We start from the raw sequence: 15,582 nt of genomic DNA, 5'->3' as shown, positions 1-15,582 counted from the left end.
TGCTGAGCCCCCTAGCACTTCAGCTGGGCTGTCCTCTCTCACACTGCTCTGCTGGTGACACAGCCAGGCTCTCCAGACCTCGTTATCACCCCACATGACAGCAGGTGGCACGACAATCCCAGCTGAGCTACCTGAGCGCTTTACCTAAGCCACTCAAGGACAAATAGGATACAACAGCCAATTTCCTAGCTCCTCAGTGTTGCACAATTTCTGGGGAATAAACCCAGAATCATACCATCTTCAACTGCACGGGGATCTGTACAATGCAAATTCATGACTATAGATCATTTCCCCCTCAATGTGGGATAGATACGCAACAGCCTTTGTTTACAGAGCAACATTTTGGATCTCCAAGAGAAACCGGAGGTTTCTCTTCTCCTTTTCCCTTGTAACATAAACAAAGGTTTCATTGACTGAGTCTGTGCCTGCCCTCTGGGTATGGAATGGTGTACACCTCCCGACCAGTCCATGCCTCTGCTATTGTGCCCATCAGCTACTTTAACCAGCCTTCCCATCTCTGTGCAGCCCCCTGCACCCTGTGTAACAGCCCCTAAACAGATCCTGTGGGCAGTGGCTGCTGTGACAGGCCCTGGTAGAATATCTCTGATAAACCTGTGCTAGCAGGGAGCTGGAGAGTGTCCAGAAGCAGTTGTGGAGACACACAGATTGTGCGTGGGCCTAGCTAGCAGTGGATCACTGACATCTGTGCATAACTTTGGGACTCTCTGGATCCTGGGTCTCCCTTTTCATTCTTTCATTCTTCTCCTATTGGAACGGTCCACGGAATATTTCCATGTAGGGAGCCTTGTGGAATCTCCCTTCCCAGCCCTGCACCCTGGGTTTGTAATTCAGGAAAGGGGGCTGCTGGGGAGAAATCTAGTCCCATATTATTTATTTATTTCATTTCAGCAAGATCACAGCTGTGATAGCATGATTGTTACCACTCAGCCACCCCTGAGAGAGCTATGTGACAGATCGGAACCATACAAACAGAGATGACAAGCCTATATAACAGGAAAAGATTCTGTAGCAGGGCATGACAGTGCATCCCTTGTGATTTGGCCTCCTGCACTTTGTTATTGGCCGTGATGGGGTTAAAACTGGTGCACACTAATCGAAGCAGCTGAGGTTCCCTGATGGCCAAGTGCCCCCCAAGGGAATGTGCAAGCACACTTCATAAAGACAGTTCCCCCTCATCTGAACAGATCCTGTCTTCTGCCTGTGCAAACTGTCTGACTCCGTGTCCTTTAGAGTGAAGACCTCTGGTGTCAGCGGCTCCACTTCCGACAGGAATTGGGTATGTTGGCAGATTCCACTATCTTTAAAATGTGAAGTGAAGGGGAAAAGCTGTGAGCTGTTTCCATGTGCAGATGTCCTGTGCAGCAGCAGAGGATTCAGCTGAGCAGTCAGAGTGTCTGAGTAACAGGGGCTGGAGGGCAGGCAGCACTAGGTAGCTTGGGAACCCCACCACTACATCTGACCGTGATCCTTGGGGGGTTGTTCAAGCTACACAGCAATCTCCGATTCAAAATGAGCTCAGAAATGAGCTCAGAACGTTAAAAACCCAAAGCCCCGAGTCTGGATTTCTCAAGAGGTTCCATTTCTAGAGGTACCGTGTGTTCTGGGCCCGATCCTGCTAGGGGCTGAGCGAGAGGATACCACACAGAATATCAGTGACTTGTTCCCCAATAGCCTCGAAATTTAATAATCAAATGGATTTTCAAAGGTTTTTTTTTCTCCTGGTTAATTGTGAACACAGGAATTCAGAGAAGATTGGTCTGCGGTGAAAGGTCCAGTGAGGCATATTTCTATTTCCTGACTGGCTGAGGGCTCTAGAATTTCTGCCCTGTAGGTACTCTCAAAGTTCCCAGGCTACCTGCATCTCTTACCCCTCTCTGATCTCTGAGTGCCACATATCAGGCCTCATACATTTCCCTCTTATGGGATGGTATCCCACGATCCTCCCACCCTGAGACTGGCCCCTGGGCTACAGCCCTTTGTGATTTGACTGTGCCTGCGCTGCAGGTCTGAGTGGGTTCAGCACCTGTGGTTCTTCCCTTTGGGAGGCTGTGACTAGTGGTGAGATGAGTGACCAGCCAGCCTTCTGGAACCAAAGTGGTGTGTAATGTGAATTGTAGGAATAAAGCGTAACACGGGAGAGTAAGAGGGTTTTCAAAAATTAGTCTGTACACGTCTTTTACCCCCAACCCTGCCACTCTAATGAGAACCCAGGCAGGCCGGGGCCTTCAGACTTCCCCAGCGGTGCTTGTCAGTCTGAAGAGTTTCTCAGCAACAGCTGCCCCATGTCAATACAGACTCCCAGCCTGGCATAACAAGCTGGGTAAGGTGACTGGAGCCTGGAAATAGGCTCTTCCCAGCTGGTAGCTCGGGTGCTGTCTCTCAACCCCCATGAAGTGCTCACGGAGAGATGGCTTATCTTGAGCTGTTGCTTCCCATCCTGTTTGTTCTCCGGCAAGCTGCTATTAAATTAAAAAGAGTCATACTGGTTTCACCCAATATAGCCATAAGACAAACATCCCAAGAACTCGGTTTAACCTACACATTCATTATGATATCTCAGCTCCATACCAGTCCCAATACTGTTTTCAGGTGCTATGTGTTTTAGGAATACAGGACAGAAAGAGAGCACAATAGGCGACTTTCCTCTGTGAAATAAAGTTCCATTTCCATGAATACTTGTACATTCGACAGGGGAGGGATAGCTCAGTGGTTTGAGCATTGGCCTGCTAACCCGAGGTTGTGAGTTCAATCCTTGAAGGGGCCACTTAGGAATCTGGGGCAGAAATCAGTACTTGGTCCTGCTAGTGAAGGCAGGGGGCTGGACTCAATGACCTTTCAAGGTCCCTTCCAGTTCTATGAGATAGGTATATCTCCAATAATTATTATTAAAATAAATCCACTTCCTGCAAAACCTCATGGTGCCTGTTTAACAGGTGTTGGGGGTACTATGTACCAGAGAATGAGAGCTCAGAGAATGGATATTTTCTATATGGAACCCAGTGCCCGTTACCACTCCGGATACAGGCTGCAGACTGACAGAACAGAATCTGAGGAGAACCAGTCAGCTATTAACCCAGGGACAGAGGAGCTACAATGCTCCACATATTGTTTGCAATGGGTTTGTGCTAATAACCCTTTGTTAAGTGAACAGTTGTACAATTCCTTCACCTGGTAACTGACCAGTAGCTGTTTCTAACACTTACATTTAGGGTCAAGAACACAATCCCTCTACAATCCCTGTGAAAGACTTTCCAAAAAGTGATGAGACAACAGAACTGCTGGTCTGTGTTTCAGCAGAGTAGAGCTGAGGTGCAGGAAAGGGGAGTGTAATAGTGGTTGTATGTAATGTATGCCCATCACTGTTTATATGAGTATGGCTGAAGTAACTTGCAAACTCAACTGGATATTAGTGCAAACCTAGAGTGTTTCACTGTTCACCCTTTATGTGACACTAACTCCACACCTGCCCAACTGAAGTAACTGTCTGTGTTAGCTTGTAACTTGCCAAATCTCTACAGACCATTGCATGAGGAGAGGCTGCAGGTCCTGTGAGGATGAAGAGAAGCCTGTAGGATGATTGAACTCTCTGGATTCAGTCAACATAGGCCAGGCAAAGCACTTCAGCTTCTCTTGGAGGGATTTTTGGGTCAGAGTTTATCACTGGGAGCATTTGGTAAGGAAGAGTTAACAGAGCCTGGTTCTTATCGAATTTACATATGTAATTCTGGAACGATGTCATTCAAGTCAATGTTATTGAATTAAGAACTTATATCTAAGAATGTATCTCATGTACTGAAAAGAGGCAGTGGCTTTATTTGGACCCTCAGGAGTGGAGAAAATAAAATGTATATAATGAGGCAATGAAAAACATTTATAAATAGCTTCAGTGCAGGGCAGATAAATACAATGACAGTTTACTCCATACACTTGCCATGTGTTTACACACATCTCATGGTTCAATGGGCCACACTCACAAGTGGAGGGCCAGAAAGAGTGTCTGTGGGAAAGTCACAATTGTAAAATCACACAGCGCTCAAGCAGGCTGCGGAACTCCTAGCTACAAGATATCAATGGGGCCAAGAGCTTAGCAGGATTCAAAGACAAACAGGATGTTTATATAGCTAACCAGAAAATCCAATTAGAGCAGTGAGGATTGTTTCAAAAACTCTTCGATGGACTCCAAACGTTCCTGATTTGCACCGCAAAATTTATCTAATTAGTGGGTGCAGGTTATTTCAAAGCTGCCTATTGCAGGGTGTCTTCCACGTCCTCTGAAGCATCTGGAACTGGCCACTGGATACTAGGCTAGATAGGCTATGGGTCTGATCCACTCTGGCTATGGCAATGGCAATGCCTATTTGTTGTGTAAATCCAATACTATGTTTTTCCTGATCTTCCTTGAGCTCCTGGGAGTCTCTAGACTTGCACTGAGAGCAGAAAGATGTCTCGTTAAATATCATCTAGTCTCCTGTTCTTTTTCTTTTCAGGAAGGAAAGCTCAAAACTCCTCGGACCTGCCCAGTATGGTATGTCAGCTGTCAATGACACCAAATTCACACCCGCAGTGTTCCTTCTCACTGGGATACCTGGGCAGGAACATGTCCATCTCTGGATCGCTATCCCCTTCTGCTTAATGTATGTTATTTCGATAGTAGGAAATTCGGTCATTCTGTTCATTATAAAAACAGATCCAAGCCTCCATGAGCCCATGTACGTTTTCCTTTCCATGTTGGCCATCACAGACCTTGGCTTGTCAATATCCACCATGCCAACAACACTGGGTATATTCTTGTTTAACTCTAGAGAGATCAGCCTCAATGCCTGTTTTGCCCAGCTGTTCTTCATCCACATGCTTGAATGCATTGAATCCTCCGTGCTCTTGTTGATGGCCTTTGACCGCGTCATTGCGATCCGTAACCCGCTGAGATATGCTTCCATCTTAACTCTGCCAAGAATAGACAAGATGGGACTGGTGTGTGTGCTAAGAGGGTTGGCTACAATGCTCCCACTCCCTTTTCAACTTCAACAGTTCCAATATTGTCGAGCCAATGTCCTCTCCCATTGCTACTGCATAAACCAGGATGTCATGAAGATGGCTTGTTCGGATGTCAGAGTAAACAGCATCTATGGCTTGTCTGTTACACTCTTGACGGAGGGGCTGGACTCACTGCTCATCTTTCTGTCTTATGTGATGATCCTCAAAACAGTGCTGAGCATCGCATCCCAAGTGGAGTGTCTTAGGGCTCTGAACACCTGCGTCTCCCACCTCTGCGCCGTCTTGCTCTTCTATACACCAATGATCAGCCTGTCTGTGATACACAGATGGGGGCAGGGCACTTCTCCCTTGCTTAAGGTTCTCCTGGGCTACATCTCCCTGCTTGTCCCACCCCTGATGAACCCAATTGTTTACAGCATAAAAAGCAAACACCTTCGTGCGAGGATATTCAGGGTGTTCATCAAGTGAAGAGTTAGTTCATCATCCAGCTCCAGCACTAGTGACACGGGATACGAAAAATATGGGCCACCGATTCTGTCCTGGACCCTTAAATCCAAGATGACATGAGCTACTGATCTGTGCTATGTAGAGACAGGTTCAGACAGGGTCTAAGGCCTGGAACAATTGGACAGCAGCTGGTGGGGGAGGAAAACACACTGGGAGAAGGAAGACAAGGCAGGCAGCAGCATTTTAAAAGTGACTTTCTTCATGGAGAGCCAGGGGATGGGTGGGATGTTGCCCATAAAGAGCTACATCAATGGCTGCTCCAACCTCAAAATTCCTCTCGATACAGTCAATAAAGAGAAGGGATGTGGATGTTGTTTCCCATTACACCTGGCCTGTCACTGTCCCGTCTGTGGTTAAACATTCACAGGCCATGAGAAAGCTGCAGAGCTGTTCTGCAGTCGCAGTCCTGGCCCTTCCCGAGTGCTCTGGGTGCTGCATGATCCATGAGGACTGATCCAGCTGTGGCCAGGGGCTACTGAAGGGGCACGGACACCACCTTTCCCCTACACCCTCAGCCAGGTCTTTGTGACTGAGTCATGTCAGACACATGATTAACGCAGGAGCCCCGGGAGAAGCCATTCAGGCAAACCCCTACCCCGATTCATGGCTCTGCACAGAGCACACCTCTGAGCCCACTCCCCACCAAGACCGAGCAGAGTGGTGTGTGTGAATGAGGGTCTGACACAGAGGAGTCCTGGCAAGAGACTCAGGCCCAGGTTCCCTCCTCTGCCCCACCATTTGTGTTGCCCCAGCAATGAAAAAGGTGGAAATAGTCCGCAGCTCCCCAGCAGAGGCACAGCTAGCGCCTGTTCCAGTGACGTCCACTCCCTCGAGGCCCCACACGCTGCTCCTCCTCTTCCCTGAGGCCTTGTCCCCTGGTCAGACTGGAAGCCAGAGCCTGACCATTTTAAGAGCTGTCCATCTAAGGAGCTAGAGTCAATAGGAGGGGAGGAGCCCCAAAGCCTCCACCTGCCCTGCGCGGGGGACTGGTCGTCCTGAGAGCAGCCCCCAACCAATCTCCCCATCCCCCAGGATGCATCACACAGGGAAGGTGGAGAGTCCGGGGCTCCCCACGGCAATCTGGGCTCCCTGGGTAGCTCTTACCACAGCCCGGCTCTGGCCTGGACTGGGGACGGAGCCTCAGGGAAAACGGAGGAGCAGATGCTGGGGCTTAAGCGGCAGATGTAGGGCAGAGGGTGTAGCAAGCCTGAACCAGCACTTACCACAGCAAGCAGGGTGGTGGGGGGCCCCTGAGTAAAGGGTGGTGGTGGGCTGGTGGTTAGGACAGCCTGTGTTTTGGAGAAGACTGAATAAATGCGACCCCACAAAAGGGGACTCCTGTTTTAAGTATCCCAGGCTGAGAGTAAGCCACTGCAAGGACCTTAGAGGGAAGGGCAGGGCACCGCCGGGGCTACCTCATGTCACAAGGGGGCACTCTGGGGTGACACCCATGTGCAGGGGTTTGGACAGAGTGTGCAGTGCTCTTGGAAGCTGTTAGGAACAGGCAGAGTTCAGCTCTGCCGAGGGGCCACTCTAAAATCTGCTGAGGCAGGGGGAGAACAGGCCAGCGAATCAAACCACTGTCACTGGTTCCTTGACATCCCACTCTCTACAGCATGGAAGGGAGCTCTGCTGGTGCAGCAGAGAATCCAGCCTGCCCTGTGATAGCTTGGAAGGCTGGTCCTGTGATCTGAGCACTGCTCTATAACTCAAGAGATCTGGGTTTGATTCCTTTGCCGCGTGTGACCATGGGCAAGCCATTAGCTGTCTCTGAGCCTCTGCACATGGATAATAGCCCTCCCATGCCTCACAGAAGTGGCAGAAAAATAAATACAATATCCTTGGGGACCTTCATCTTAGACGGTCTGGCTGGGAGAAAGCAGTCGGAGTGCAAAAGACAGCTTCACACTTAGGCCTTCTAACATGGGCACGGCTGAGCACTATGGTGACAGGGCCCAGGCTCACACAGGTTTCAGCACAGTTTGCTTCCTCAAGAAAAGGGCAAACAGATGAGAAGATGCTCAGAGACACAGAGAAACTAGGCTGGGTCCTTGGATTCCCAAGAGAATGTAAGTTGGGCCAGTTCTGATTCTCTATCACCAGAGCAAAGCTTGTAGTGATACGTGAGTGTAGATTTGTGGAGCTCCTTGTTATTTTAAAACCATTTTCTCTAATGCTTTGTGCTGTTTGCTAATAAACCTATTTGTTTTAAGGAGGCCGGGGGTGACTGTATAGCTGTGGTCACAGGCACCTGAAGGAAAGAGACTGAAGTGTCTAGTCGGACATGAATGGTGATAAGTGTTTAGCGGTGGCAGAAGGATAAATACATTCAAGGTGCTCAGATATTCTGAGATCCTAAGATCAGGTTTGTGTCAGGGTTCCACAGAGCAACACCTCTGATATTTGTCTATTAAAGGCCTCTTATCACAGCCTTCTGTGACAGCTGCTTCTAGGAAGCCCCATGACTCCAGCACTGGGGTTTCTGTGGCAGATGTGAGGGGTGCTAGGGATTGACAGTGAGAGGTAGGTACTGGATTTCTGAGGGGAATGTTGGAGTGTCATGGGGTTGCAAAGGGGATGCATATCCCCTGGAATGGTTGTAGAAGCATGAAAATATATGAATCTTTAGCACATCTGGCACATAAATATCTTGTGACCCTGGCTACAACAGTGGCATGTGAAAGCCTCCTCTCACTTGCAGGTGACATTGTAAACAAGCAGCAGGCAATTTTATCCCTTGCAAATGTAAACAAACTTGTTTGTCTGAGCAAATGGCTGAACAAGAAGTAGGACTGAGTGGACCTGTAGTCTGTAAAATGTTACATTGTTCTATTTTTGAATGCAGGTTTTTACATATAATTCTACATTTGTAAGTTCCAATTTCATGATAAAGAGATTGCACTACAGTACCAGTATTAGGTGAATTTAGAAATATTATTTCTTTTGTTCTTTTATGGTGCAGTACTTGTAATCAAAAATACATATAAAGTGAGCACTGTTCACTATGTATTCTGTGTTGTAATTCAAATCAATATATTTGAAAATGTAGAAAACATGCAAAATATTTAAATCAATGATAGTCTACTATTGTTTAACAGTGCAATTAATTGTGCAATTAATCACAATTATTTTAATTGCATGATTAAATCATGATTCCTTTTTTTTATCACTTGACATCCCTTTAGAAAACCTGAAGCAGCTGACCCCAAAGGCTTGTACACCAAAGGCAAATGAAAATGAACCTCACATTAATGTATCTCATTATTTTTAAACCAATCCCATGGCTTTTGGGGGAGTGACTTACACTTGTTGAATGGGACTTCACGATACTGCGTAACTAGTTAAAAAGATCTGAAAAGCAACTAGCAAATGAAACAAAAAGTGACCAGCAATTTTTTTTTCAAAGTACATGAGAAGCAGTAAGACTGTAAAACAGTCAATGGGGCTACTGGATGATAGAGGTGCAGTCACGGAAGATGAGGCTGTTGCAGAGAGATTGAATGAAACCGTTTGGTCTTCACAGCAGAGGATGTGAGGGAGATTCCCAAACCCGAGCCATTCTTTTTAGGTGACACATGAGGAACTGATTAAAAGAGCTTTAAACTAGGAATTTGGAGGAGATGGTTGGGAGATGTCCAGGTAATCTCCACACCGGAATTTAACATTGAGAGGGAAGAAAACAAAGTAAGAGAGGATACAGCCGTGGGCAGAAGAATTGACATAAGGAGGAAGGGTAGTGTAGATACCAGTCTAATAGGTGATACTGGTGGTAGAATGTCTGTGCCTAACCAGGTAGAGAATGCCAGTGAAGCCAAACGGCAAAAATTAAGATGTCTGTACACTAATGCGAGGAGCCTAGGTAACAAAATGGAGGAACTAGAGCTACTGGTGCAGGAAGTGAAACCGGATATTATAGGGATAACAGAAACATGGTGGAATAGTAGTCATGACTGGAGCACAGGTATTGAAGGCATTGTGCTGTTTAGGAAAGACAGAAATAAAGGCAAAGGTGGTGGAGTAGCATTGTATATCAATGCTGAGGTTAACTGTAAAGAAATAAGAAGTGATGGAATGGATAAAACAGAGTCTGTCTGGGCAAAAATCACATTGGGAAACATTGGCTTTATACTCCAGGAACGGTGCATGTCCGGGGAGCTGGGAAATTAGCTCTTCTCTCCTGTTTGTCCTTGAGTGACACAAGTAAAGCGCTCAGGTAAATCAGTTGGGTCTGCAGCGCCACCTGCTGTTGTGTTGGTTGATAACAGGGCCCGGAGAGGCTGGCTGTGTCACCAGCATAGCAGTGTGAAAGAAGCCAGCCCAGCTGAATGGTTAGGAGCTCAGCGGTTCCAGCAGCTCCCAGACTGCACCCCAAGGTTGACGACCGATCACAGTAGCACAGCAAGTTGTGTGAAATGCACAGCTTGCTGTTCTGAGTGAGATTTGCACTTCATACCGTGGTGGAGTTTTCAAGTGAGATTTATGTGAGGTGGCTCGAGATCTGTCAAAGAGGTTTCCACTTTGTTGTTATCTCTTTGCTTATTTCGGAAAATGTAAGTAGGGACAGAAAAGCAGGAAAATGAGTGAGTGTGAAACTGCTGTGAAATTGGAGCTGTGCAGATTGCCGGCCGAAGAAAAAGAAGATGAACATAAAATACTTTTGGAGTTGAAAGAATTCCAGATAAAAGATAGGGAAGCTCAGAAGCAAGCTGAAGGAGCTGCACACCAGAGAATTTTGGAACTCAAACAGCCAGAAACTGAGTAAAAGAAACTAGCTATGGAAGTGCCAGGCAAAGAAATGGAGGGGAAGGAAAGAGAGAGAAAGCATCTGGGCCAGCAACAGCATCAGTTTGAGTATGTGGGAATGGGCTCAGGGCTAGGGGCAGGGGGTTATAGTGTAGGGTGGCTCTTACATCGGGGTGGCGGGAACCCTGTCTCCCACTGTCATGTACCTGCAGCTCCCAGGAGGAGGGGCCAGAGGCTCCATGCACTGCCAGTGCTCACAGACCCTATCCCCACAGTCCCTATTGTCTGCAGTTCCCATATGGGCAGGGAGCTGCAGGGACACATGGAGGCGGGCAGGTAGCCTGCCAGCCTTATCAACCCCCTTGCCCCACCACCAGCGTGGCGATGCCTTCCCCCCCAGCTCCAGCATCAGTGGGGTTTCTGGGCCATGTGTCACAACCTGCACCCTCCAGCACCAGCAGTGGTCCCATGCCATCTCCCCCAGCACCTCCGGTGCCCCCGGTCGACCCCCCGCCAGGCACCCACTGCCCTCCACCCAAGTTTTAGGTAGGAGTACATATTAAAAGTCATGAGTTTTTGTTTATTGTGCAAGAGCTGTCCATAACTGTTTTTCAAAAAAATACCCATGACTAAAATATAGTCTTACTGATGGCTCATAAACAAAGACAATGGACCATGGAGGAGTTTAGCCAACCTGTGAACCTTTCAGCCAGCCTATCAGTAATGGATGCTATGACTCAGCGTGGGTAGCATGACAACGCATCCCCTGTGATTTGGCCTCTTGCAATTTTCCGTTGGCCGTGATGGTGATTAAAGCTGGTGGACACTAAGCCAAGCAGCGGAGTTTCCCTAATGGCCAAGTGGCCCCCAAGGGAATATGCAGACATGCTTCATAAAGACACCTGCCTCCCTGTCTGAACAGATGCTGCCTGTGCACCCTCTCTAATGACTCCTTGTCATTTAGGGTGAAGATCTCTGGTGTCAGCGGCTCCCCTTCTAGCAGGAATTGGGTACGTTGGAAGGTTTCAGTATCTTTAGAATGCAAAGTGAAGAGGAAAGACTGCAAGCTGTTTCCATTTGCAGATGTTCTGTAGTGAGACAGAAAAATAAGCTGGGCTGTTGGGATGACTCAGTGTTGGGGCTGGAGAACAGGCAGTGCTAGGTAGCTTGGGAATCCCACCGCTACATCTGCCCATGGTCCTCGGTGGGTTGTTCAAGCTACACAGAAATCTGAGATTCAAAATGAACTCGGAGTGTAAAAACCCAAAGCCCCTGAGTCAGCGGCACAGCAGCCAGCAAACAGAGCTGTAAACAGGGGAGTTTACAGGGGGAGTTCATGGGGGAGACTTAGAGACCTAGGCAGAGGAACTGACAGCCTAGTGAAGGGAGTGGGTTGTGGTTTGCCAGTGTTCTGGTGCCTGTTGGGGGTCTGTTTTGGTTTGTGTTTCTTGGACTAACAGGTTTTAGGTGGAAAGGCTATGACCAATAGAGAGGCAGCAGTGAAAGACACAATGAGGATGACTGGATGTGAAAGTTGCAGCATGTACATGATCCTGGAGGGGGTACCTGAAAAGAGTTTTGTCTGCATGAAGTGCCGCCTGATAGAGCTGATGGAAGAAAAGATCCGAGGACTGTAGATGCCGGTGGAAACTCTGGTTGAGTGTAGAAGGGTGTAGCAGGGTGAACCCTTGCTCCTGCCCAGAGGGGTTTAAAAGCAGCCTGGCAGGGCTTGAGAGCGGCGGTTCTCAAGACTGGGCTAATGGAGGAAGTGGCTGCAGGTGAGGCCATGCCCCAAACTGAACCACAGCTGGCCCCTATAAAAGGCCAGGGAAGCCAGAAACACACAGTCTCTCTCTGCCTTCAGAGAGAGAAGGGCCTAGCTGCAGGGAGCATGAAATTGGATACCTGAGTGAAGCAGGGCTGGGGTAAGGCTGAGGAGCTGGGGAGCTCCAGCCTGGAAAGCCCCAGGCTGCAGCCTAGCATTGGGCTAAAAGGTACTAGGGGTTGCAGAGGGCAGCCCAGGCGTAGGCCAAGGCAGCAGGTCCAAACCCCTTTGCCTGTGATGAGTGGCTGATACTGCAGTCTGCCCCAGGACGTGCGGCTAGACAATGACTGGCAGTAGCATATACTGAAGCAAGGTGGGGATATAGAGGGTGAGGGTTCCCTGAGGAGAGGGGAAACCCTGAGAGAATAGGGGTTACTGCTAGGGGGCAGCACCCCATATAAAAGGGCACCGGGTCCAGGGAGGGACACGGGGGGCCTGAGGACAGGCGGATCACCAGCCTGCAGAGGGCGCTCCAGCGCTGGAAAAGAGCTAATTCCCTGAGTCACCAGCAGGAGGCGCCACAGGGGTGAGTCCGACCCATCTACACGTGGTGGAGAATGCGGGCATAGCGGTCCGCCCCTGATACAAGGGGCCAGGGCAAGGACTGAGGACTATTGTCTGGAACAGAGACTTGAGAATCTGAAGTACATGGACTACTATTGGAGAGCCTGTGTGGCCCGGCTCACCGAGCAGCAAGCGTGGCTGCTTCAGCTGCTGCGGGGGCGGGCACATGGACCTCAATGGGGGCCAGGCACTTTGGGCTGGAGGCCAGTGCCAGGGCCGAAAGACTGTTTCGCCTGTGGGCGACAGGGACACTTCAGAAGAGAGTGCCCCTACCAGACTCGAGTGCCCCCTGTGAAGTTAACAGGGGGCCTCCAAACTTGTTGGGCTTGTGGGGAGCGGGGACACCTAAAGAGGGAGTGCCCTCAGGGAGCTCCCAAGGCCCGGGCCAGCCCAGAAGAAAGGGCTAGGGCCCAAACAAGCAGGACTGGGGCCGTGGCAGGGGGAAGATGCCAAGGGTGCTTCCACTGCCACACCAAGGGCCACATAAAGAGGCATTGCTCCCTGAGACAGAAAGGGGGAGTGCCTGAAACCAAGGCTCGGTCTGGGGCTAGCCGCCAGGAAGGGGTAGTCCAGACTGAGGCCCCTAAAGACAAGGGGGCTGGGGCAGAACGGCCTCACCTTAAACAGGGAACTCACACAAAGGCCAAGAGGGCCGAGGTGGGAACCCAAACTGATGTGGGAACCCACGTAGGACTAGGGAGGTCTACGGTGGGAACCCAGACAAAGGCAGAGGAAGCCAGCAGACTGCTCCAAACACTGGAGAGTCTGCAGCAAGAGAGGGATTCCCTGCGGGCCCAGCTGAGGAAAAAGCTGGGCCGGTAAAGCACCCTGCCTGCCCCCCGGTGGAGGGGTTCTTGAGGTGGGGGGGTGTAGCAGGGTGAACCCTTGCTCCTGCCCAGAGGGGTTTAAAAGCAGCCTGACAGGGCTTGAGAGTGGCGGTTCTCAAGACTGGGCTAATGGAGGAAGTGGCTGCAGGTGAGGCCACGCCCCAAACTGAACCACAGCTGGCCCCTATAAAAGGCCAGGGAAGCCAGAAACAGACAGTCTCTCTCTGCCTTCAGAGAGAGAAGGGCCTAGCTGCAGGGAGCATGAAATTGGATACCTGAGTGGAGCAGGGCTGGGGAAAGGCAGAGGAGCTGGGGAGCTCCAGCCTGGAAAGCCCCAGGCTGCAGCCTAGCATTGGGCTAAAAGGTACTAGGGGTTTCAGAGGGCAGCCCAGGGGTAGGCCAAGGCAGCAGGTCCAAACCCCTTTGCCTGTGATGAGTAGGCTGATACTGCAGTCTGCCCCAGAGTGTGGGGCTAGATAATGACTGGCAGTAGCCATATACTGAGGCAAGGTGGGGATATAGAGGGTGAGGGTTCCCTGAGGAGAGGGGAAACCCTGAGAGAATAGGGGTTACTGCTAGGGGGAAGCACCCCATATAAAAGGGCACCGGGTCCAGGGAGGGACACGGGGGGCCTGAGGACAGGCGGATTGCCAGCCTGCAGAGGGCGCTCCAGCGCTGGAAAAGAGCTAATTCCCAGAGTCACCAGCAGGAGGCGCCACAGGGGTGAGTCCGACCCGTCTACAAAGGGGGTTCGAGCAGATGATGGTGCAGAGACATGAGGAGGCTGAAGGGAAAAGCTCAGACTTGCAGATGGCAGCAGGACCAGAGAATTCTGAGGGGAGACTGCTGGGTGAGGAAAGTGGACAGTGGAAGCATGTGACTACAAGAACCAGGCAGAGGAAAAGACGGGCTAGTGAAGGAGAAATAGAGCTCAGGAACAGGTTTGCAGAGTTGGAAAATGAAGAAGGGGCACAGCAGGTGGTCGCTGAAAGTGAGAGGGCAAGGAAAAAAAGAAGAGCTGCTAGCCCAACAGGAAGAGGGGAAGAAACAATGAAGACAACACCAAATATGAGCCCCAGGAGGATACAGGATGGGTTGCAGAGGATTGCAAGGCTGAATAGGAATCAAGAGGACTTGCAGCCAGTGGGAGCAGGGGATAGACCAGAGAATCATACTGTCACCAGGAAAAGGCAGGTCTACGTGATTGGGGCCTCCTTACTGAGAAGAATAGACAAGCCTGTAACTAGAGCTGATCTGGAGAACAGAAGGGTGTGCTGTCTGCCGGGTGCTAAGATACGGGATGTGGACCTGAGGCTGAAAAGGATCCTAATGGGAGCGGGAAAGAATCCGCTGATTGTCCTTCATGTGGGAACAAATGATACAGCTAGATTCTCGCTGGAACGTATCAAGGAAGACTATGCCAAACAAAGACGCTTAAGGAAATCAAGGCTCAGGTGATATTCAGTGGGACTTTGCCTGTTCCTAGAAAAGGGCAACAAGGTGTGACAAGATTATGGTGATCAGCAGATGGCTCAGGCAGTGGTGCTATGAGGAGGGTTTTGGGATGTATGGCCAATGGGAAGCATTCGTGGACAGAGGACTGTTCTCTCGAGACCTCTTTAATGTTTTTAATAAAGTAAACACTAATGGGAATTGTGTGATCATGGGAGACTTTAACTTCCCAGATATAGACTGGAGGACAAGTGCTAGTAATAATAATAGGGCTCAGATTTTTCTGGATGTGATAGCTGATGGATTTCTTCACCAAGTAGTTGAAGAACCAACAAGAGGGGATGCCATTTTTTATTTGGTTTTGGTGAGTAGTGAGGACCTCATAGAAGAAATGGTTGTAGGGGACAACCTTGGTTCGAGTGATCATGAGCTAATTCAGTTCAAACTAGATGGAAGAATAAACAAAAATAGATCTGGGACTAGGGTTTTTTATTTCAAAAGAGCTAACTTTAAAGAATTAAGGAAATTAGTTAGGGAAGTGGATTGGACTGAAGAACTTGTGGATCCAAAGGCAGAGAAGGCCTGGAATTACTTCAAGTCAAAGTTGCAGAAGCCTGCATCCCAAGAAAGGGGAAAAAATCATAGGCA

General features: G+C 49.4%; 2 protein-coding genes across 3 annotated transcripts in view; both read left to right on the top strand.

Annotated features, from left to right (window-relative positions):
- The window catches only part of LOC120395721 (olfactory receptor 51G2-like), an 84,366-nt gene that overhangs the window by 6,618 nt on the left and 62,166 nt on the right, over positions 1-15,582 (top strand). The window lies entirely within an intron of this gene.
- Positions 1,254-6,771, top strand: LOC120395720 (olfactory receptor 51G2-like). Of its 2 annotated transcripts, XM_039520388.1 has the most exons (3): positions 1,760-1,848; positions 3,540-3,694; positions 4,509-6,771. In XM_039520388.1, the coding sequence occupies exon 3, from the start codon at positions 4,549-4,551 to the stop codon at positions 5,482-5,484; it is 936 nt and encodes a 311-aa protein (XP_039376322.1). In that variant the 5' UTR covers positions 1,760-1,848; positions 3,540-3,694; positions 4,509-4,548; the 3' UTR covers positions 5,485-6,771. The 2 variants fall into 2 exon arrangements, with proteins under 2 accessions (XP_039376323.1, XP_039376322.1); XM_039520389.1 differs by lacking the exons at positions 1,760-1,848; positions 3,540-3,694 and adding an exon at positions 1,254-1,297.

Source organism: Mauremys reevesii, linkage group 1 (assembly GCF_016161935.1).
Source record: "Mauremys reevesii isolate NIE-2019 linkage group 1, ASM1616193v1, whole genome shotgun sequence".
NCBI lineage: Eukaryota > Metazoa > Chordata > Testudines > Geoemydidae > Mauremys > Mauremys reevesii.
Note: the sequence above shows the minus strand (reverse complement) of the source record. Positions and strands in the feature narration are given on the sequence as shown.